This window comes from Castor canadensis, chromosome 11 (assembly GCF_047511655.1).
Source record: "Castor canadensis chromosome 11, mCasCan1.hap1v2, whole genome shotgun sequence".
NCBI classification, from domain to species: Eukaryota; Metazoa; Chordata; class Mammalia; order Rodentia; family Castoridae; genus Castor; species Castor canadensis.
The window spans coordinates 46,527,934-46,550,065 of NC_133396.1; the positions used below are offsets into that span (position 1 = coordinate 46,527,934).

The 22,132-nt window shown below is 50.5% G+C and overlaps 2 protein-coding genes across 5 annotated transcripts in view; both read right to left on the reverse strand.

Moving 5' to 3' along the window:
* Pitpna (phosphatidylinositol transfer protein alpha) overlaps positions 1-15,070 on the reverse strand; it is a 52,882-nt gene extending 37,812 nt beyond the window's left edge. The window contains 3 exon segments of the mRNA XM_020157910.2: positions 2,499-2,687; positions 2,689-2,801; positions 14,942-15,070. Of these exon segments, the coding sequence (XP_020013499.2) occupies positions 2,499-2,687; positions 2,689-2,801; positions 14,942-15,070 (431 nt within the window).
* Slc43a2 (solute carrier family 43 member 2) overlaps positions 14,158-22,132 on the reverse strand; it is a 38,158-nt gene continuing 30,183 nt past the window's right edge. For 2 of the 4 annotated variants that reach the window (XM_074046567.1, XM_074046566.1), the window contains exons 9-14: positions 21,972-21,983; positions 21,251-21,389; positions 19,820-19,952; positions 17,681-17,754; positions 16,362-16,485; positions 14,158-15,624 (exon numbers count right to left, since the gene is read on the reverse strand). In XM_074046567.1, coding sequence (XP_073902668.1) covers positions 15,463-15,624; positions 16,362-16,485; positions 17,681-17,754; positions 19,820-19,952; positions 21,251-21,389; positions 21,972-21,983 — 644 coding nt within the window. In that variant the 3' untranslated portion in view covers positions 14,158-15,462. The remainder of the gene's footprint in view (positions 15,625-16,361; positions 16,486-17,680; positions 17,755-19,819; positions 19,953-21,250; positions 21,390-21,971; positions 21,984-22,132) is intronic. The other 2 variants (XM_074046568.1, XM_074046569.1) reach the window with 1 other exon arrangement.

Sequence of the window (22,132 nt, forward strand, 5' to 3'; positions counted from 1 at the left end):
GCCAGAATTTCTGCACCCTCAGAAGAAACTTCCTAGAAAACAATGTGCCTTTCATCTTCAAGAACCAGCAAAAATTACATCTAAGAATTTGGAGAAATCAAATTAAGGAGAATCCTGTTACAGGAAGTCTCAGAAAAATCAACAGGACAATCTTCAGATCAAGCTTTCCTCCCCTCCCCCTCCTCCCACCAAAAAAGACTAGGTATCAGCCAATTCCTCACAAGATGCTCTGAAGCTGCTTCCATTACAGCAGCACACCCAGACGTTTCTCTCATGCTCCTTGGGAACAAAACCACTTCAGAGGCAATAGGGTACAATTCCAAAGGAGAGGGCACAACTGGGCTGAGACTGGAGCCATGCTCACTATAGTGTGACCTTCACTTGCACCCTTCCCAGAGCTGCAGCACTGCAGCCACAGCCAAGTGTCTCGGATGCCCCCCTCCTGCCTTGTCCTGTCCCCAGCCCAGCGATGCATACACAGGGCACAAGTTGGGCAGGAAGGAAACACAGATGCCAGGCAGGCTCTACACCCTGACAGGCATCAAGGGGAGGAGAACAAAGAATGGGAAAGGTGGACCTCCTTTCCAAACTCAGACTTCTTCTGAAGGCCCTTCCTTCCCCTGCATGACCTTCTTTTCAAAACTACAGATTTCTACAGATTCTAGGATTCATCTGGGAATAGGAAAAAAAAAAAAAAAAAAAAAGACCTGAAAAATGGGAAAAGCCTATTAGCTTGGACACTAAAGATTAAAATGCAAAGTGCACCATGTTCTCCTTGGAGAACCTTGGCATCCTAGGGGTCTTCCTCTTCACCAAGTAAAGCTCTGAGCTCGGGCTGGATTAACATCAGACTAGATGTCAAAGGAGGTGAAGGGGCCTCTACACAATGCTCTTCACATAAGGTGTCAAGCTGGAATGACACCTCCGCTATCCAGACTTCACACTATGTTCCAAATGTACTAAACAATTCCAAGGAGCAGGCTAGTTGGGGATGGGCAAAGTACTTTCATGACAAAATGAAAAGACTCCTCCCTCTGCCTGCTTGGCTACTAAGAGTTCTCTCTACTTGCACATTTCCCACTTCTGGACTTTCAGGGCATCTGGCCCAATGTTGCCCACTTGCCCTTCCTCCAGGGAAGCACTGTAATGAAAATTTACATTTTCACTGTAAATTTTGTAGGCACATGTTCAATCTCGCTCACTTTACTAGGGAAAAAGTCCTGTGATGTTTCTTGGAACCATGAGCTTCAGAAATGGGTTACCTTGTATCTGAAAGATTTAGCATCCAAACATCTCCAGCTGTCATTCAATCCCCTGGATTTCAGGAGTACACCCATCTTCCTGCAACTCCTGCCTAAAATCACCAGTTTCTCACCTCCAAGGCATTACTTAAGAACTCCTTTGCCCTTGACTGTCTCTCAATTAATGACTTGAAACCTCCTCAATTTCTCAAAGCCATCTCCTCATCTCTTTGCACCAAAACTGAGAACTCCCTGGAGACATGCCGCCCCAGTCTTGGTCCCCACCACCTCCAATAACTTGTTGTACTAATTCACAAACATACTGTCTTTCTAGGCTGTTCTCTACTCTGGTAACTTCCTGGCCCTCTCCATCACAACTTCCTCAAATCGCTTCAGACCCTGCCCAATATTTTCTGGACTCCTCACTCAATTGTCCCCAGTCCTAAGCAGTCATTCCAAGCTTTTTCCAAATGCCTCCTCTTCTGTACCTACCACTTGGGTACCATGTCACTCCAGCTCCAGTCCCCCAACTCAGCCCCCTAAGCTCTACCTCGCTCCCCTGTCACTCAAGTCTAGCCCTGTCTCCCTAGTCATTTTTTCGTGTCTAATTACTGCAATCTTGCCTCTGCTGCCTGAGAAGGCACTGTCCATGCTTCAGGTTCCGCCTCAGCACTCCTTGCCATCATCTCAACTCCATTCCAGGAGCTGTCTTATCTGATCCTTCCTGCCCCTTAGTATTGCTCAGTCCTCAAACCCCTCCCCATCACCGGCCAGCTCACAGGCCCTGCCCGCTCTTATTCCACTGTTCCTGAATTCATGGGACAACACCTCCATCTCTCGCTGGTCCTCTCAGCCCCTCCTGCAGTTCTGGCTGGCCCCTCATCTCTCTCCCCCCACTGTAGGATCACCCCACATGTCATCCAGTGCCCTTGATTCCCTCGGCTCCTCATGCCCCGTCTATCTCTCACTGTCCCTTTAACCCCACCTCAGGCCCCGTCCAGCCCTCACCGGTGCCTCGGCTTCTCCGCAGGCCTATTCGTTCCTAACTACCCCTAGAGCCCCACCTCAGCTGCAGGCTGACTCTCTGTGGCCGCATCTTAGGCCCTGTCCGGCCCCCAATGTCCACTCCGTCCCTGCTGGACCGCCCAACAGCTCATCGGGCGCTCTCCATCCCCTCCACAGGGCCATCAATCTCGCTGGTCGTCATGCCCGACCCTCCCTTCCTCCTCGCTTCCGCACGGCGGACCGGACACTCACTACTCCTTGAGCAGCACCATGTCGCTTCGCGGCACGGCGGCTGCCCGCTGCCCGCCCGGCCTCCCGCCCGCTTCCCGGCGGCCGCTCTCCCAGTGGCCAGGCCCGGCCTGGCTGCCTGTGCGCCTTCGTCGTGGTCTGCTCCGTCCCCGCGGCTCTTGCTCCGGTCGCCTCGCGGGCTCCTGCCACCCCGGCCTCGCCGCCTCCCGCGCCGCTGTCGACTCCGCCCGGAGCTCCGGTTCCGCAGCGCCGCGCGGGGGCGGGGCGTCTCTGCGGCAACCAGAGCGTCACACGCAGCGGTACGCGCTGACCTCAGCGCAGAGGCGGGGCCTTCCCGGGCCCGTCCCTCCCATCCTTAAAAGGGCTGCGGCGTTGACTTAGGCAATCGAGGTGGGCCCTATGAGGGCGCAAGACCCGCTTAGCAAGCAGAGCAGGCGTCTAGGAGCTGGCGGGGTGTTCGGTGTGAATGCTCTTCAACAGGAGCGGATACACCCCAATGTCTGGGCTTTTCCGGTGGATGGGGTGACACCCAGGAAAAGAGGAAAGGTTGTGTCAAAAAAATAAATAAAATTGGGGGCTGGGAATGTAGTTCAGTGGCAGAGAGCTTGCCTAGCATGCACTTAGTTAGGCCTGGGGGCCCCAGCACGGTATAATAATAATAATAATAATAATAATATAATAACATAGTAGTATTAATAATGGCAGCTAAATGTATGATAAGTTCTCTTCTAAGTACTTGAGAACTCTACCAGAAAGATACCGTCACAGTCCCCATTTACAGGTGAGCAGAAAGAGGCAGGAGTCAGACTTTCCCAAGTCCACGGCCCCTATATGTTGGAGCTGAAATTTTAACCCAGCAGTCTTAGAATCATGTCATTTACCCAATAAAGATTTCCTGAGTGCCTGTGCTTTCCTTGAGAGAGTGAACAAGGCAGATATCATCTAGCGTTTAGGAATCCCAAGGTCAAATGGAGAGTGGGTAGGTGGTAGCTGGAGGTGACAGAACCAGGCAATTAGAATGAAAAGGGCTTTGAGTGTTAACATTTGGGTTTGGTGGGCACCTAATTAAGTATGAAGGGTATTCAGAGAAGGCATCCTGGAGGAAGAGATTCTAAGCTGAAATCTGCAGGGGCTGAGGAGGGGAAGAGTGTAGCAGGCAGAGTGAATGCAAAGGCTGCAGACAAGGGCAGAGCATGGTGTGTTTGGGGAACTGAAAGAGGTGACTGGAGCATCAAGTTTGGAAGCCAAGGAGCTTGGGAGGGCTAGGTTCCTAGCAGGTGATGATAAGCCACAAAAGGGCATGAGCAGTTTTGTTATGTGAAGGCTCACTCTGAAGGCTAAGGGACAGAGGCCATGGCATCTAGGGTCCAGCAAGATGTTAGTTGTGAACACTTCTTTGCAGCAAGAACAGATGCACCCCGATGCTTGGGCTTCACTGGTGGGTGGGTTGAGATCCAGGAAAAGATTATGTAAAAAAAAAATGACAGGTTTTGTGGCACACATCTGTAATCCCAACTATGTAGGGGATATAGGTAGGACAATGATGGGCCAAGGCAGACTCCCGGTAAAAGCATGAGACCCTATCTGAAAAATAACTAAAGCAAAAAAGGATTAAGTGCTTGGCTTAGGTGGTAGAGCTCCTGCCTAGCAAGAGGCCCTGAGTTCAAACCTCAGTACTGCCAAATTAGGGGCTGGGAATGGAGTGGGCCAGAAGCCATGCAGGGACACCAGTTAGGAGCCTGCTGGAAACTTCCAGAAGTAAAAAGAGCAGGACTTGTTTGCTTATTTGCTGAGAGGGTGACAAGAGGAGAGGATGGAGGTGGGAAAACCAGGAAGATTTCTGGCCTGGGAAGCAGGATGGGGTCATGCAGGGTGGGGTGTGGAAGGTAGGAAGGTGAGATAGACTGCCTTCAATAAGAACACAAGAAGGCAGCTTGGCACAGGAGAAATAATGACTCCATCTCTTTTTTTTTTTTTCAGTACTAGGATTTGAACTCAGGGCCTACACCTTGAACGACTCCACCAGCCCTTTTTTTAATGAAGGGTTTTTTCAAGATAGAGACTCTGGAACTATTTGCCCAGGCTGGTTTCAAACCTTGTTCCTCTTGATTTCTGCCTCCTCAGTAGCTAGGATTATAGGCTTGAGCCACCGGCACCCAACATAATGACTCTATCTTGAGACTCACTGAGTGCAGGGAACTCTCCATTCAGGTGAGATGGTAAATGGGCTGCCTAACATAGGGCTTGGGAAGGCAACGTAGAGCCAGTGGCCATACTGCTGTCGCTGTCCAGCAATGACTGGGTGCTCGAATTGCCCTGAGGGTTGCATGTGTTGGCCACTCATTCATCAAATCCTGGAGTGGGAGCAAGGATTTTCCAAGTCTATTAAACAACAGAAATTGATTTAGAAAAAAAAACCAAAACACAAAAAAACTCCTTGGAAGGCCAAGAAAGGAGGCCAAGAAGGGAAGCTTGAGGACCTGAAGTCCAAGATTAAGTGGCTTAGACCCTGGTCCCCTGACCTTCCAGCATAGGGCTTTTTCTCCTCCACAGTTCTTTCTTTTTAACAAATGCCTCTGTGAGTATGCTGGCTCTCTCCAGGAAGTAACCAGATCCTGCCCCCTGGGAACTTGCAGTCTAGTTGAGGAAACTACATTTACTCATTCACTCAATAACTATTGATTGAGCAACTGGCCCTGCCCTAGGTCTTTTTCTAGGCACTCAGGATACAGAGGGTGAACAAGCAAAACAAGGTCTTTCACTTGCCGAAGAGAATATAAACAAATACAGATATGGCTTTCAGTAGTGACAGATGTGACAACAAAGCTGAACTAGGTGGTTGCCTTGGTGGGTGGCATTAGTTGGAGGTCAGGGAAGACCCATGAAGGAAGCAGTGTTTTGACTGAGGCCTAAAAGATGACAGGGAGTCCTTCTAAGCTGGCTCCTTTAGCTAATAAGAGTTGAGACAAGGTGAGATTGGGCACTGGGGGAAATAAAAAGTCAAACAACCATCGGAAGGCTGAGAAACATACTCCTCCCTCCAGGAGCTCACAGAGAGAACTTGCACCTGCAGAGGACAGTCACTAGCTTGTAACAATGGTTACAAGCTTGAGGATTTGGAGAAGGTTCCGGGAGTTATGGGAAGCCTGTGGTTATATGGGAGACTTGAGCCAGATGAGGCTAGGAAGTGAGAATGCAGATCAGGATTCCATGCAACACAGGTGGAATTGGGGGTGAGAGGACAGAGCAGTGCATGCTGGTTTCAGTCTGAGTGAAAAATGAGGTGGCCCACAGATGGACTGGATGTGAGGCCTTGAGTGTCAAGCAAAAGACTGTCCCTCAGTTTCAGGGCCCAGGGAGCCATTTGAGGGCCTCAAGGATTCCCTGCCCCGCCCCCCACTCCAATTCATTGCCCAGTTTCAGCTTTTTTGGTTTTTTGGTGGTGCTGGGGTTTGCATCTCATGTCTCTACTACTTGATCTGTTCTACCAGCCCCTCAGTTTCAACTGTTACAGAGGGTTTGCCACTCTTTCTTCCTGTCTTTTCTTTCCTGAAGCATTTTAAAGCCTTCCATGTTTCTACCTCCCTTCTAGAAATACAGAAATTTTCTTATAAATCCACAGTGCCATTATTATACTTAACAGGCTTACTAATAATTTTTCTTCCTTTTTTTTTCTAGTAGTAGGGATTGAAACCAGAGCCTCTCAAATGTAGACAAGAGCTCTACCATTACCCAGGTGCCAGTGACTCACACTGTAATCCTAGCTACTCACGAGGCAGAAATCAGGTGGATCGCAGTTCAAAGCCATGCCTAGGAAAATAGTTTGTGAGAACCTATCTTGAAAAAAACCCATCACAAAAAAGGTCCAATGGAGTGACTCAAAGTGCAGGCCTTGCGTTTAAGCCCCAGTAGCACAAAAAAACATCAAAAACCTCAAAGAAATATCTAATTTCCTTTTATTTATTTATTTTTGTTCTTAGTACAAGGGTTTTTTCAAGACAGGGTCTTGCGAACTATTTGCCATGGCTGACTCTGAACCATGATCCTCCTGATCTCTGCCTCCTGAGTAGCTAGGATTACAGGCGTGAGCCACCAGTGCCCAACAAAGTGCTCTACCTCTTGAGGCATACCCCCAGTCCTTTTTTAACTTCAGTTATTTTTCATATGGGATCTCCTGTTTATGCCCGGACTGAGCTCCTCCTATTGATGTTTCCTGTGTAGCTGGTATGACAGGTGTGTACCACCAAACCCAGCTTCTATTGGTTGAGATGTGGTCTTGAGAACTTTTTGCCTCCTTATCTCTGACTCCTGAGTAGCTAGGACTGTACGTGTGAGCCACCTCGCTCAGCCTTTGTTTTTGTTTGTTTGTTTGTTTTTCTGCAGTTACTGGGGTTTGAATTCAGGGCCTCATGCTTGTTAAGCAGGCGATCTACCACTCGAGCCACTCCACCAGCCTTTTTGTTTGTTTGTTTTTGTTTTTTGAGATGGGGGGGTCTCACTGTGTAACCCAGGCTGGCCTCGAACTCACCATCCTCCTGGCTGAGCCTGGAGGGATACAGGTGCTGGAATTATAGGTGTGCACCGCCACAGCCTGTGTTCCTTTCTTTTCTTACATGTCTTTTTCTTTAGCAAGTTTGCTTCACCTTTGTGTAAGGTTACCCTTCAAATGAAAAGGCTATATTCTACAACTGTGCCTCATATGAGTCAGCAGCAACCACCCCCTCCTGGGAACAGACCCTCTGGTGCCTGTTTCCTTGGAGTCCCAGACCTAACACTTCCTACCTGTGTGACCCTGTGCACATGAATTAACCTCTCTGTGCCTCAGCATCTTCATTTGTAACATGGGGACGATGATACAAGTGCCTGCCTCATGGGCTTACTGAGACTCATGAGAGGAGCCGAGGTGCAGAAGGAGGCTGGTACCACTGCCACTCCCAGCTACTTCTGCATGCTCCAGGCTTGCAGAGGACAGAGAGAGAGAAACAAAGAGAGAGAGAGAGAATAGAGAAAGGGAGGGGGGGAGAGAGGGAGACATTCTGGAGTGTCACGCCCTCTTTCTGCCTGTGTTGCTCCACCTGTATCTTTCTGTCTTCTCTTGCTCTCTCCAGCAGCTCCCCTCTCTCTTTCCCTCTCCTCTCTGAAGCTTTTGTATCTTTTCTGTGTGTCTCCCCTCTCTTTCCACTCCACATATCTCTCTTCATGTCACTCTTGTCTTTCCTCTTGGTCTCTCAGCATTTTTCAGTTCCTTTAACTCTCTTACTATTTCTTTTCTTTGGGCCCTCCCTTTGTGTCAGTCTCTTTGGCACTCTGCTCTGGAAACTGTACCTTCAGCCTGTGTTTCTTTCATCTTCTGTTTGCAGCTGTCTCCTTTCTGCCTGTCTCTCCCCCACACCCCAAGAGTCTGCACATCTTCATCTTTGTGTCTGTGGGTCTCGTGGTTCCAGTCCCCTGCGGTCTCCCCTGGTTAGCCCTTGTTGCCACCTCCATTGTGGCCCACTCCTGTAAACCTGTAACCCATCTCTTTGTATCTTGGGGAGACTGTGTTTCACTGTTTCCATCTTCTGTTGTCTCTTCCTGGCTGGTGAGCGCATGCTTCTTTCCCAGACTCATCTCTGTTTCTCTCTCTCTCTCTCTCTCTCTGTCTCTCATTTTTGGTACTGGGGTTTGAACTCAGACCCTTCAGTATGCTAGGTAGGTGCTCTACCACTTGAGCCATGCCCCCCCCCTTTTTTTTTGACAGCACTGACATTTGAACTCAGGGCCTCCCGCTTGCTAGGTAGGCATTCCTACTAGTTGAGCCATTCCACCAGCCCTTTTTTCTGTTGAATATTTTCAAGATAGGGTCTTGCAAACTATTTGCCTGGGGCTGGCTTCAAACCTTGATCCTCCTGATCTCTGCCTCCTAAGTAGCTAGGATTACAGCCATGAGCCACCAGCATCCAGCTTCCTTTTTGTTTTTGAGATAGGGTCTTGCTAACTGCCTTCAAAGTCACTGATCCTCCTGCCCAGCTCTCAGCCTCTTTTCCATTTATTTCTGTTTGCCTATCTTTTTAAAAAAATTTTGCTGTATTGGGGTTTGAACTCAGGGCCTACACCTTGAGTCACTCCACCAACCCCTTTTTTTGTGAAGGGTTTTTTTGATATAAGGTTTTGTGAACTATTTGCCTGGGCTGCCTTCAAACTACGATCCTCCTGCTCTCTGCCTCCTGAGTAGCTAGGATTACAGGTGTGAGACACTGGTACCTGGCACCTATTGCTTTTTAAAATTTCATTCCCACAATATTTACTGAGTAATTCTTCCATGCCAGGAGGTATAGCAGTGACCAAGGCAGGGCACATGCCAACTTTCAAGGAACATTTGTTCTGGTGGGGAGACAGATACCAGGCAAAAGAACAGAGCCAGCTGAGGGTGAGAAAAGGAAGGAAGGAAGGAAGGAAGGAGGGAGAGAGAGAGGGAAGAAGAGAAGAAGGAAGGAAGGTAAGAAGGAAGGAAGGAAGGAAGAGAAAAAGCTGGGTGTAGTGGTACCCCTCATTCTTCTGGGTACAGGAGTAGGCCAGGCTTCAGGCAGAGACTTGGGCCTGTGAGGACAAGCTGGCTTGGTCTGAGCTTCCCTGACAATTGCCTGTCCCTAAATAGGGACTGTGTTCCACTCAGGAGCTAGAGTGTTTAAGCCATATGCTCTCTCTGATAGCATTCATTGTGAACCAGGCTAGGGGAGACAAAAGTAAAAAGCAAGGGGCTCCAGCCCCCACAGGCAACCTAATGCAGGTGGGGGACCACCTGCTGGGCAGAGGATACCAACCACTTCATCCTCTCCCCTCTCCCTACCTCAGACAGTGTTTGACTTACATAGGGTTAAAAATGATTCGAGCAGCTGTGATATTTTTCTTAAAAATTCTTTTGAGCCAACATTTTAAAGGGAGGATATTTTATGTAAAACTCAGCTTCTAGCTTCTCTTGGGGAAAAAAATCAGATCTAGCAACACGGGGCTCATCTCTACATGGTAGCAAATAGCTGGAGCTATGTCTGGGCTGTCCCCCTAGATGGGAGCTGTGGTCTCCATGTCCCCACAAGTCTTCTTGCCTCCCTGATATAGAGGTCAAGGTCTAGTTGTCCCTGTCTGACCACAGAACTTATGCAGTAGCTGTCCTTATCCTGGAGAAATATCTTTTGAGCCGTCTCCATCACAAGTGGAGAAATGAAAGGGAACAACAAAGAGATGTCAGCAGAGCTCAGCTTCTGAGTTTGTAGTCCTGACAAGGAGCAGCCACCAGGGATATTTGTCTGGCATCTCTGTGCCCTGGCTGCAGGGACCCCTGCTTCTCCCTTCTTCCTGAGTGGACAGTCCCACCTCATGCCACCTCTCCCTGGGCCTTAAGCCCTCTCCATGCCAGCAGGATCAGGGACCAGGCCTCAGACAACAAGCAGACCACTCACCCACCTACTTCCTCATTCCCCCACTGTTTCAGAGGGGAACTCCCCAGACTTAATCTGTCTCCCTGCTGTGGCTAGCTTGATGGGAAGCCTGTAGGAGGAAGCGCAAAGAAGTGCTCCCTTTGAAACCCGGATTCAGCAGCAGCCCTGGGCTTTCCACCAGGAGGCTCCTTCCTCTGTCCTGTCCACCTGCTTCAAAGGGCAGTGCAGAAGGCCAAAGGAGTTAATGCAGCCAAAGGAGGGGTGGAGTCAGGGAGCACATATCAGACAAGGTGACAGGGAGTTTGGGTAAGAGATATGTGATCCAGGGAGAGAGACAGGAAACACAGAGGAAGCAGTTCTTAGTCATTCTTAGCATATGTTTATTGAGTGCTTACCATGTGCCAAGGAGTATGCCAGGTGCTAGGAACTGCAAAGGGGCAGGGAGGAGCCAGGGTCAACTGCTGAGTTGGCAGTGACACTGTGTCACCCTAGTTAACACAGGGAACAGATTCACCCTCAGGCACCACTCTGAAGCCTGGGCTGGACCCTGGACCCTGGATCTGGCTTGCCCATATGCTCCTTCTAGAAACGGAAAGGGATGCAGCGAGGCTAGGTCCATTCCTTCTTCATCCAGGTGGTGCAGCACATGGGCAAGTTCCTACACATTGCTCTAAATATGTACACACCCCAACACATCCAGGACACATCACACACACACACACACACACACACAGAGTTAAGAAACCCAGCCAAGCAGTTGTCCAAAGAGATGGTGTGGAGGTGCTGGCCCCATAACTGGGACAGGAGTCACCCCACTCAATATAAACCTGCCCACCATCTAGAGATGATCTGGCGACACCTTTTGGCCAAGTCTCTTGCCAAAATGGGGAAGATATAAAAGAAAAGTGGTCAGTGAATGACTTCTTAAGGCTTTGCTGAGACAGGAGCTCTCTAAGGGGAGTGGGGTCAGCAGGGACAGACCTTACCATTCTTACCATGGCCACCAGTCATGGTCAGAGTCATTTTAAGTAAGTGTCCTATCATATAGGTAAGGGTAGAAACTTGCTGTCTGCCTTTTTTTTTTTTTTTTTTGCAATACTGGAGTTTGAACTCAGGGCTTCACACTCTTTGGGCAGGCGCTCTGCCACTTGAGCCATGCCTCCAGCCCGTCCACTCTCTTCCCAGTTCATAATGCCTTCTGTGGTTGAATATCTACAAACTGCCAGGTGTACTACCATGCAGACACGGTACACTTAGCTGTTCTTGGAGGGCACTGTTGACTCCATTTTATAGACAGGAACTGAGGTTCAAGACTTGCCTAAGGTTCTTAACCTCTGCTCTTCTCTATCTTTTCAGTATTGAAAAGGGTCAAGGTCAGGGAGCTGCTAGTGTCCCTGGTTCAGTCTTGGATCTGCCCAGGACAGTGAGAATAACTAACTTTAGGGACCAAGGAACACAGGTGGTGGCTCCATGCTGGCAGGGAGAGGCCAGAGTTGTGACGGGCTGACCTCATGAAGGATGCAGAACCTTTGTGACACTCGGGAAGCTTTGTTCACCCCTGCTTACCCTGACCCTCCATCCCAGGGAAGGGCTGCTGCCTGAAAAGCAATCTCTTGCTTTGGGCGGTCCTGGGCTCTACCCTCCTAAGCCCATGGTCTATATTTGAGGAAAATGGGCTACCACTCTGAAGTTGGGCCCCTGGTAATAGGCACGGTAAGGCGCCTTGCTGTCCAAAGACCCCATAAGAAACCATTGTGTGTGTGTATAGGGGGGCAGACACTGCTATGGAAATGGCCCCTGAAGCCCAGCTCTGTTGAAAAGGCAGAACTGAGTTATCTGAAGGAGCGCCTCACCACAGGTTGCTTCTAGATGTCCCTGCTCGACATCTATCAGAATGTGTATCTGCTAAAATCTGTACAACCAAGAAGTATATCAAAACCTCCACTTAGCCAGGAGGATGGAAAGTTCCAAACCAGCCTCAGTGACATAGCAAAACTGTCTCAAAACAAAAAACACCCCCAAAACTCCACTTAGTATTTGTGCTACCATCTGGGAGAGTCCTGCCTGTATGACTCCAACACTGGCTATCCTTCCTTTTTCGGTGTCTTTGGGGCCTAGGGCAATACGATGCCCTCAGACTGCCTGGGCCATGATAAGGGTTTGTTGTTCTTTTGACCAGGGCGATATTGGCACAGGAGGGAAAGGGACGTGGAGTGAAACAGAGACCCTAAGGCCTGCACCTTGTCTTTGGCCTTTACCATGGTGGACGGGGCTCTGTGCACAGGCCCAGCAGGGGGAACTGCAGATAGAAGTCTAGAAGGCTTGGAGGAAGTCATACACAAAGAATGCCCAGACCAAGGTCTAGAGAGACTACAGAGGGGGTCCCAGCACTGTCCCTGAGGCTGGTCTTGTCCTTGGCCTCACTCTGAAATCACAAGGCTGGACATCATTTCCGTGCCTTCCTCTCCCTCACTCCCAACCCTGGAGGACAAGGGGAAAGAATGGAAGGCATGGCCACTTGGCACCCTGCCTGTGACCACCCTGTGGTCCCATCCTCATCTTAAGGCACTCCATTTTGAGACTGGGGTGACCAGGCATTGCACTCCCAGGTAACCCATCAACCTTCAGGACTCAAATGATTCTACCAAGTAGAACTCAGTCTACTCCTGAGGAAACCTTGGATCCAAGAAATGGAGACCATACTTGAACTTGTTCCCCCTCCTCAGGCTGTTGCCACCCGACTAATGGCCTGGCAGCCTCTGGAGCTGCAGGTCTGAGTGCGATGTCCTAGTCTACAGGGCTTTGGCCGCTCTGATGACATAAGATTTACATTTGAGTCCTGGTTCTAATCTTGGGCAAGCTACTCCACCTCTCTGAGCCTCAGTGTTTCCAACTGTAAAATGGAGATGATAACATAGCATCTATTTCACTCTAGATTGTTACTATGATTCAATGATAACAGGAAAACATGTAACTTATCAACACTTCAAAGTCAGGGTAATTATGACTGGCCTCTGGTTTGCCACTCCCATGTTCGAGCCTCTAATCCTCCCGCACTGTTGGCTATGGCCTGTTTTTCACCCCCATTTCTACTTTCCCAATGCCAGCATTTTCCCTTAAACTGCCACACCCTAAAGGCTGCTGGGCCTAGGTGCTGCAGAGGACAGCACAAGCCGTATCTGTCTAACCTCAATGTTCCTAGCTTACAAGAGACCTTGCCAGTCAGCATTTCTCCAAACTGCCTTCCTCTCCACCAGTACCAAACCCTGGTGGCAACAGAACCAAGGCAGAAAAAGATCTGGAGTCCACAATTTTAAGACCCCAGGAGCCTCAGCAGCAGGTGGTCATCAGGTCACAGGGGGGAGATAATTCAAGTGGTTACAGCCAGGCCTTAGCAGCATGCCACATCCCTTCTTTTTGGTTTGTTTTTGAGATAGGGTCTCTCTATGTAGCTCAGGCTGGCCTCAAACTCCCTATCCTTCTGCCTCAGCCCCCCTACCTCAGTGCTGGGATTACAGACAAAGGTACACCACAACACCCAGTGCCACATCCCTTCTTGGACAACCATGATGCTTACAGTGTGGCAAAGTGCTGTGCTTGCTGTGAAGAAATCTGCTTGACTTTAACTCAGCATTTCCCATATAGACTATTTTAAAACCAGACTAAACATTAAACCATCACAGGCCAGTGTTCTGAAAATGTGAAGACAGTTCTTTTCGGGGTCTTGCACATGCTAAACGTGTGCTCTACCACTGAGCTATATCCCCAGTTTTTTGCGGTTGTGATTTTTAACATTTGAGCAGACCAGAGCCGAGATCTGGTGGTTCATTGTTACTGTGGAGCTTCAACTTGGCCTGGGTCTGTCCCTTTCTCTTCTCTATCCCCCAGCCACATACTGATGTTGTTCTCTGAGCCCATGGTTCTTCTGGGGTCATCCCATGTCCTGTGCTCAGGAGGAACCCTAGAGGTTGTGGGACAGCGACAGGACATCTGTGTAGACAATGAGAAGGGATCAAGATTAGCCAGTTTGGCTGAGACGGACAGAAGGGAGCAGACAACACTTCTGTGAAGCTGAATTTGTCTAGGTGGGGCTGTAAGGTCTTTTCTGGCCCCCTGTTGCTCCCCAGACAAGTCACCCAAGGAAATGGTGAGCAGCCAGGTACAGCTTGGGAGGTCAATGGTAGAACATCCTGTCCTGCCTTTTCCTCTCAAGCTCAAAACAGGCACATACAGCAGTCAGCTGATGCTAGGTCATCCCTTACCAGGAGGAAAGTGGATTTATTGCTTTATAAAAAGAAGTCCCATAAAACTTGAGAAAACAACTATATGCCTAAAAAAAAATCAACCTACCCCTTTTGGCACTCTGATAAGTCTCAGACACATTTCTGGAGACTGTCAAGGTGGGAGGGTTGGTAAGCCAGGTAGGTCTGGCCTCTCCCATGTGAACAGCTCCAGAGCCCTGATGAGTCTACCAGCAGGGGGTGCTGTGGCCTCACGGCCCTGGACAAGCTTCTGGCTATGTGCAAGGCTGACTCTCAGGTTCTGGGCCTATGCAGACCAGGCTGGCTCTTGGTCTAGTTAGTGGGGTAAGAGCAGACTCTAGAGCCCACCATCATCTCACACACACCAACATATACACACACACCCCACAGGAACACACACCTCTGTCCCTCACCAACCCACTTCTCTGCTCCATGTCTGTCAACCACAGCCTTATTTCTGCCCCACAAAAACAGTTGTGTATAGTGGGGTAACTTGGTGGCGCCCCTTTAATTCCCTTCAGGTCGCAGACTGAACCCAGAGTGGCAGTGGCAATGTGCTCCACTCATCCACAAAGGGAGGTGAGCTATGACCGATCAGCCTTGTCCATGACTCCTGAGTCTTTGTCTTCCCATCCTGCCCTTCAACCTCTCCCCAGGCTGTGAGCCGGGGCGTGGTGGTGGTGGGGGATGATTCTCTGTAGGCCACCAATGAGAGGACTGGCCACAGACAGGCCACAGGGGGCTGCGATTACAAAGGGGTTAGCACCAACAACAGGAAGCGGGTCCTTCCTTCCTCAGGCAGCCTCAGACTGGCCAGGGGAGGAGGTGAGGGGCCAGGCAAGGGGATGCAGTCAGTGCAGGCCTTTGTCCTCGGGCAGGCGTGCTTGATGGACATGCAGCCGAGGGGCATGTGGCAGGGCGTGGACAGCAGGCACCTCTGCCTTGGCGAGAGTCAGAATCCAGACCCTTGAGAAAGAGAGCCTGCCTGCTGAGTGTGCCCTGGGCTCCTCCTGCAGGCAACACGGGAGACCTAAGGCCCAGCGTCCCTTGGGGGTTAGAGCAAGGCCAGGGCAGCCATGCTTCCAGCAGAGGAAAATCGCCCGTCCTGGGTTCTCTCCTGTCTTTCCTCCATGGAGCTCCAAAGCAGGACCAGGGCCCTGTGAAGGATGAGGACTCCATTGTGGCGAAGGAGATGATCCTGGGGGGTGGGGTCCTCTGGGGTGGGGAGGAGTGTCTCGGTCAGTCACTGAAGCATGAGCAGGAGGCCACAGCTGTGAGGTGGTGGCACTAGACAAAAGCCTCCTGGTTGGATGAGCCATTGATCTTGAGGAACAGCTTGTCATCTTCCCTCTTCTGCTGCAGCTGCCTCTCCAGCTGGCGCCGGTAGCAGATCAGGTAGAGGGGCAGGCAAAACCCTAGCATGCTCATGATCAGCAGTCCCACGTTCACCTGGAGAGGCAGGAAGAAGAGGCCATGACAGGGGGCAGGGGCTGTGGTCAGCAGGGCCCAGCTCAGCACGCTCCTGCACATTCAGGTTTGGGAGAGGGGGTGGTCACGGGAGAAGACAATGAAAAATGAACCAGGAAGGTCCAACAGGTCCCAAGGCTCATCACTCCACATTCCAGCATCTAAATTTCCTGGTTCTCCACAGGCCACTCAGCAGCAGCCCTCAGGGCCTAAGCTGAGATTGGGACAACCCATGGAACCTGTTAAGAATCCTGGCTCTTGAAGCCAGGTGCCAGTGGCTCACGCCCGTAATCCTAGCTACTCAGGAGGCAGAAATCAGATGGATCATCTTCAAAGCCAGCCTGGGCAAACAGTTTGTGAGACCCTATCTCAAAAAAACCCAACACAAAACAGGACTGGCAGAGTGGCTCAAGGCCTGCCTAGCAAGCATGAGGCCCTGAATTCAAACCCCAATACCACCAAAAGTAAAAAAAAAAAAAAGAATCGAATCCTAGTCCTTGGCAGGATTTATAGGAAATCTCTTCTATTTACCTCAAATCAGGTTCAAAGAGGTTGTTTCTCCTCCTGCCTGGCCACCATTCACAAAGGGACCCTGTCTTTGTTCTAACCAAAGTTCCCAAATGGCCCACGCTTGGGACTCCAGCCCAAGTGAGGCCTCCCAGCTCCCAGACAGCAGAGTGGAGAGATGCCCACGATCACTGTCCCCTGACCCTTCTTACCCACAGAGGGTCTCCTTGGAGGGGACCCATCATGGCCAGAAACAGAGGCTGTTGTAGGAGGGCAAAGAGTGCGCTGATCAGAGACTGCAGTCCTGTGAGGCTGCCAAACTGTGTAGACGGGTACCTGTTGGGGCAATCAAGACCTGTCACAGTCTGTGCCATTCCTAGGCTTCCCAACCTACCATGGCCCAGCTGAAGTGTGCTGGAATCCCAGAGCAGTGCTTTGGGTGCCTGCCTGAGGCAGGAACAGCCTCAGGACAGTTGGGTGCTGGCTCAGAGTTACTTTCTGCTGAGCGGCTCTATAGTTGCTGTTTTGGACCAGCCCAAGCCCCAAACTCTGGGAAGGGTCCCCCCCCTCCAGATGTGCGCTGGGCCTGTGGGTGTCTGGCGGAGTTGAGTGGAAAGTGTGGTGCCAGCAGGAGTCTGTGGCTTGGGAAACGTGCCCGGGGAGCAGGTTGGAGGCTGGGCTGGGCTCTGCTGTACCCTCCTCCAAAGAGCATTGTGTAATCATGGAAACTCAGCATCACAGCTCTTGCCCGACTCCCTCACACCCTGCCAGGGCAGCCACAACTTCCTCCAGGCCTGGGGGGGGGAAGGCGGGGGACAAGCAGACCTGGAATGACCCCCGTGGGATGCTGTTGCTGGAAGAGGGAGTTCTGGGTTAGGTTTCAATGAACATCAGGCTTTGCTACCCCAGAGACGGAAGGGGCTTCCATCAAGGAATGAGCTGGCCTCAAGGTCAGAGACAGTGGATAATGGTGTTTGAGTTCCAGTTTTGGGGCCAAGCAGCCCTGGGTCAAAGGAGGAGGAACAGCTGGGCAGTCTCTTGGAAAAAGATGCTGTTTCATTTCAACCAGGGGCCAAGAAGGCTGTGGTCAGCAGTGGACCCTTTAAGGCCCTGGGAAAGGACAGCCTGGCACATCCTGGGCTCAGTCACTGCCCATGCTGAAGACCATGTGAACTTCAATATTTAGCTTCAGGCAGCCAGAACCCAGCCTTGTCCCAATAAGCAGCCAGGGGCGGCCCCAGAACTCAGCTGAGCAGTGGCCCCTGGGGCCCTAATGACTGGTACAGGGGCACTGACCCCACCTGAGGGACTGGCTTCATATTAAATACCAAGGCTCATGGGCACTCAACTGTTTGCCCATGATCCACCTGCTGCCAGGTGTGGCCTTCCCCGACACAGCCAGTAGAAATCCTGGTACCTGTTGTCTGATGCTGGGACAGGCTGGCCCAGTCCAGGGTTTCAGTCCCACAGCAGCCTCCACAGATCATGCATTCCCCTCACCCACCAGACTACCCCAACTTCAGGGACTTACACAGCAGCATACAAGCCCCCCACAGCAGAGTGGATGAATCCTCGCACGATCGTGTGCAGGATGAAGGAGAAGATCTGAGGGAGGGAGAGCAGAATGTGAGCAGGAGACCCCAGGGCCCTCCTTTGTCCCCACCTCCAGTTCCCAGGGTCACAGGAGTGGAAGCAACCTGGAGTTGTCTGCTGCCAGCTCTCCAGAGCTGACTACTGAATTTTCAGGAATTATGAGGCCAGTTGTTAAACACAGTATTAAAAATTAACTTGTATGAACTTATAATTAAATAGATTGTTAAAATGAAGGTAATGACTACTTAACTTTGTCACTTCCTAATCCTTTTACTATGTTTTCCTATGGTCTGTGCTCTGTCTTATGTCTACTGTGTGTGCAGGGTGGAAACCAGCTCATGATGGTGGGTTATTCTTTCCACCTCCTTCCAATGACATCATATTGGGAGCCTGAAGTCAGTCATGACACGGTATTTGTACCATGGACATCTGCTAATGCTACACAGGTCAGGGATCTTTCTCTCCAGTCCCCAAGGCCCACCCAGAGCACAGCACTGAGTAGGAGATTGCTAACCCTGACCTTGATCTCCTGTCTTCGTTCCCTTGAGGACTTGCCCAGAAGTTTCTCTGCCTGGTTACTCAGGCCCTACTGGCAGGCGGCTGGTTTCCTCTCCTTAGCAAAGCTCTACTGCAGACTTCTGGTGGAGAAGAGGGTTGGGTATTTCCCTGGGAAGGCTACCGCTGCCAGGCTTAGCAAGCTCTGAGAAGCCATTGTTAGTTAATGATCCCTGAGAGGCGTCAGAGCATCCGCTTTGCCACCAGGACCCTGTGTTTGTCCTTTGTGTCTTTTATACACAGCCCTGCCATCTTGCTTAGCAGCTTCCAGGAATGTGGGTAGTGGTGAGGGAAGGGGCTGCCATTGGCAGTGTTGAAGAGGGCTGTGCCTGTATGTCACACACATGCACATGCAGACACTTCAAAATCCTTGCTCCCTTTTCACAACTTGTCCTTCAATGAGAATGCAGTAGAACAAAAAGCAGACAGTCCTCCACGAGCACTGCCTCTTGATCAGACAGGATGGTTAGGGCAAGGGTCTGCCAGTCTTACAGCAGAGCAGTAAGGGATGCCAGGGAGGATGCCTGGGGCAACAAAACTTGCACCTGAAACTGGTGCAAGTTGCCCACAGCTTACTCTGGTCTGTACACCCAGAGTTGGCATGTACACGATAGTACCTGTGGATGCACACACCTGTGTGCACAATGTAGCCCAACACCTGGCCCCTCGTAAACAGGAAGGGCCTCTTGCTTCCTCCATACAATCTGGACTTGGGCTACGCCCATCAGGAAGGACTGCAATCACTTACCTCCCTTCAAGTGTGTTAACTTGGGGACTGGGCCAAAATCTACCATTAGAATTCTTTCACAGACCAAAGGGTGGGGCCAGGCAGGTGACAAAGTCTACCTTGTTCACAACCTTAACAAATCAGGTTTCAAAAACATCAGCAATCTGTGCAAAGCCAGGCATGGTGGTCCATGGCTGTAATCAGGAGTCTGAGGCAAGAGGATCATGAGTTCAAGGCAAGTCTGGACTACATAGGGAGACCCTGTCTCACCAAAAGGTAAAGAAATTTTGTGCAAAGAAATTAATCGTTTGAACCCAGATGCCAAGTCATGATCGTGTTCTCCACTCTCCAGGGCAGGGGCCCTATGGGCACTCATGCCAGGGAAGATGCCAGTTTGGCAAGACTTCTTTGCTTTGGACATCAGACTCCAGCTGCTGGAGCTAATGCAAAACAAGTAACTGTGCTACAACCCCACATGGTTCCAAGAAATTGACAGTGGCAGTACTCATGGTATGCAAGGTGCCCAAAAGACCAAAAAGAACAATATGCTTTCACAGAGAGAGTTTGTGAAAGATGGCCCAAGTCTTCTTCCCCATTCACCCTCCCATCGAGCACAGAGCCTGGCAGGTGGCAGTTCTGTCAATAATGGCAGCTGGCCATTAAACTGAGTGAATAAAAAGTCATATTTGCTTTATTGATGTTTTTTGTGATATATCACATACTTTTTAGTCTCTAAACAATGTTCCTTCTCATTGTCCCATCCCTCATGTGGCCTCTCCCTCTCCCCATACCTACCTGTAGAGGCAGATTGGGAATGAGACAGGTCACCCCAAAGCCCACAAGCAGCAGGTTTGTAAAGGCAAAGGCCCGCATGGCATTGGTAACCTTCTGGATCTGCCGGTCCCGCTTCTTCTTCTTCTTCTCGCCTCTGTGGAAGCAGAGTACACAGAGGAGCTGGGGGGCTCCCTGGAGGAAGGTGGGCTAGCTCAAGAAGTTAGGCCTCAGGCATCTCAACACGTGAACTGATGCAAGACTTCCAAGCAACCACAGCACAGCTAGGGGCTGTGTCTGGGCTAGAGCAGCTCTAGGGACACTCCTTAAGGCCATCTCATTTGAACACTGAATGTGCAACTCAGTGGAGGGTCTTAAACCTGGAACAGTTCTCAACACACCGTATTGCTTAATGAAGACTGAGCTCAGATGATGGGGAGGGAAGCAGGAGAACGTTCCTTGGGCTAGGATGCAGCAAAGCCTCACTTCACCATTAGCTCTGAGTTCACCCAAATCTTGCAGGAAGCTGGTAACATGCCAGGTAATAAGCCAAAGAGTAAATGGATTTCCTCCTGGGGGGCAGGAGAGGGTGACGGACAGAGATGGGCACACATTACCTCTTGGCTATAGAGCCTGACCTAGGTAACAGAGCATTCGCTGTAATTATTTTCTTGTGGATTAACTACTACCGATTCTATTCTCACCTCCCACACCGACACCCCAGGGATATCCAAGAAAGAATGCCAAGTGCTTGGTGATATGCAGGGAGTCCTAGGCCCACCGCTTCCTAACTATGTGACCTGTGACCTCAGGGAGACAACTCAAATACCGAGCTTCAGTCCCCTCATCTGTAAAATGGGTACAACACTAATTCACACCTCCTTCTTGTGTTGTGAGGCTGAACTGAGGCATTGTGTGTTAAGTGCCTGGCGCTGGGCCTGATACAATAAATAACAGCTTATTATATTAAGGTGGAGTCACAGAAGACCACGTTTAACTCATCCTCTGATCTTAGAGCCCAACCCTTCCATAAAGCAGGGCTCCAGCACCTTAGTTGAGCCTCACAATCATCAACAAACCTATTAACACATCTGGTTACAGCAGCTTACTACTTGAACTGAGTGGAATAAACCCTGGAGGCAAGTAGCTTTAAGACAGTCTCATGGTGCTGGCATGCCAAGGACTGGGGGCCATTCTGGGGCCCTGGTCTTTCCTCTGTTGCCTCCAAACTTCAGTGCATCAAAGAATTTCCATAAGGAAGTGGAAGACTGAGTGCGGGTCAAGCTGGGCTTGGACAAGCCAGTGAGCGACGTCAAGAGTTTGCAAGAGTACTGAGAGCACTCCTTTCTTGCCCTTCCTACTGCCTGGAAAATCGAATCTGCCCACCCTAGCCTTGCCTAACATGCAACTCAGTCGTCTTTTTCCAGGGACTGGGCTATGGCCCTGCCTACGCACTGGGTGGCGTCTTTCTCCTCAGGCTCCGCAGAGGCATCTTCGCACTCCTTCAGCCGCCAATCCATGATGTAGCCGATGACAGGGGCTGTCAGCAGGCAGAGTAGTTGGAGCACGCCAAAGATGGAGGTGTAGAGGGCGACTGGGGAGGAAGACAGAGCATCATGGGGACTCCTGCACACAATCCTGGGGGACAGGCCAGACACAGTCTGAAGGGGCTGATACTTGAAAGCCTTTCTGGGATCTTGAGGGGAGCCCAGAGACCTTAACCTCTGAAATCAAAGCTGGATCAAGAGGCAGGTCACCCAATTTTCTGCTCCAAATTCTCTGCTTGTTTCCCAGAAATAGCTAATGAAATCCAGTATGTCACAATGACCCCCCCCACCAGAAGTTCCAGGAAGTCACTATGACTTGGGAACCACAAAATTACCAATGCCCCTCACTGAGGTTTTGTGTATGACTGGCCATTGGTTTTCTGCCTCTAGAAATATACCAGGAAGGCACGACTCACAGGGACTCTGATGTAAGAGCTTCCATCTTCAAAGATACTTAAAATTATATTGTGTGTGTGTGTGGGGGGTGTATTCAAGGAAACAGCTGCAGTTATTTGGCCCACCCTTATCCCCTACTAGTTTGACCAAGAGGGATATTTGGAATTCAAGGTGAGAGGTGTTGACTGGCTAGGAGGGGTGTTACAAGGTTCCCTGACAACCACCCTGCTTACCTGTGGCCATCACTGCATTGAGAAAGCAAGGGCAGAAAAGCAGACAGGAGACAGGTTAGTAGCAGAAATTGCAAGTCATTACAGGCAGGCGGGGACAGGAGGCAGGCTAGCTCAGACTGCAGCACATATCCCACTTCCCGTGAGACCCTCCTCAGAGTGCT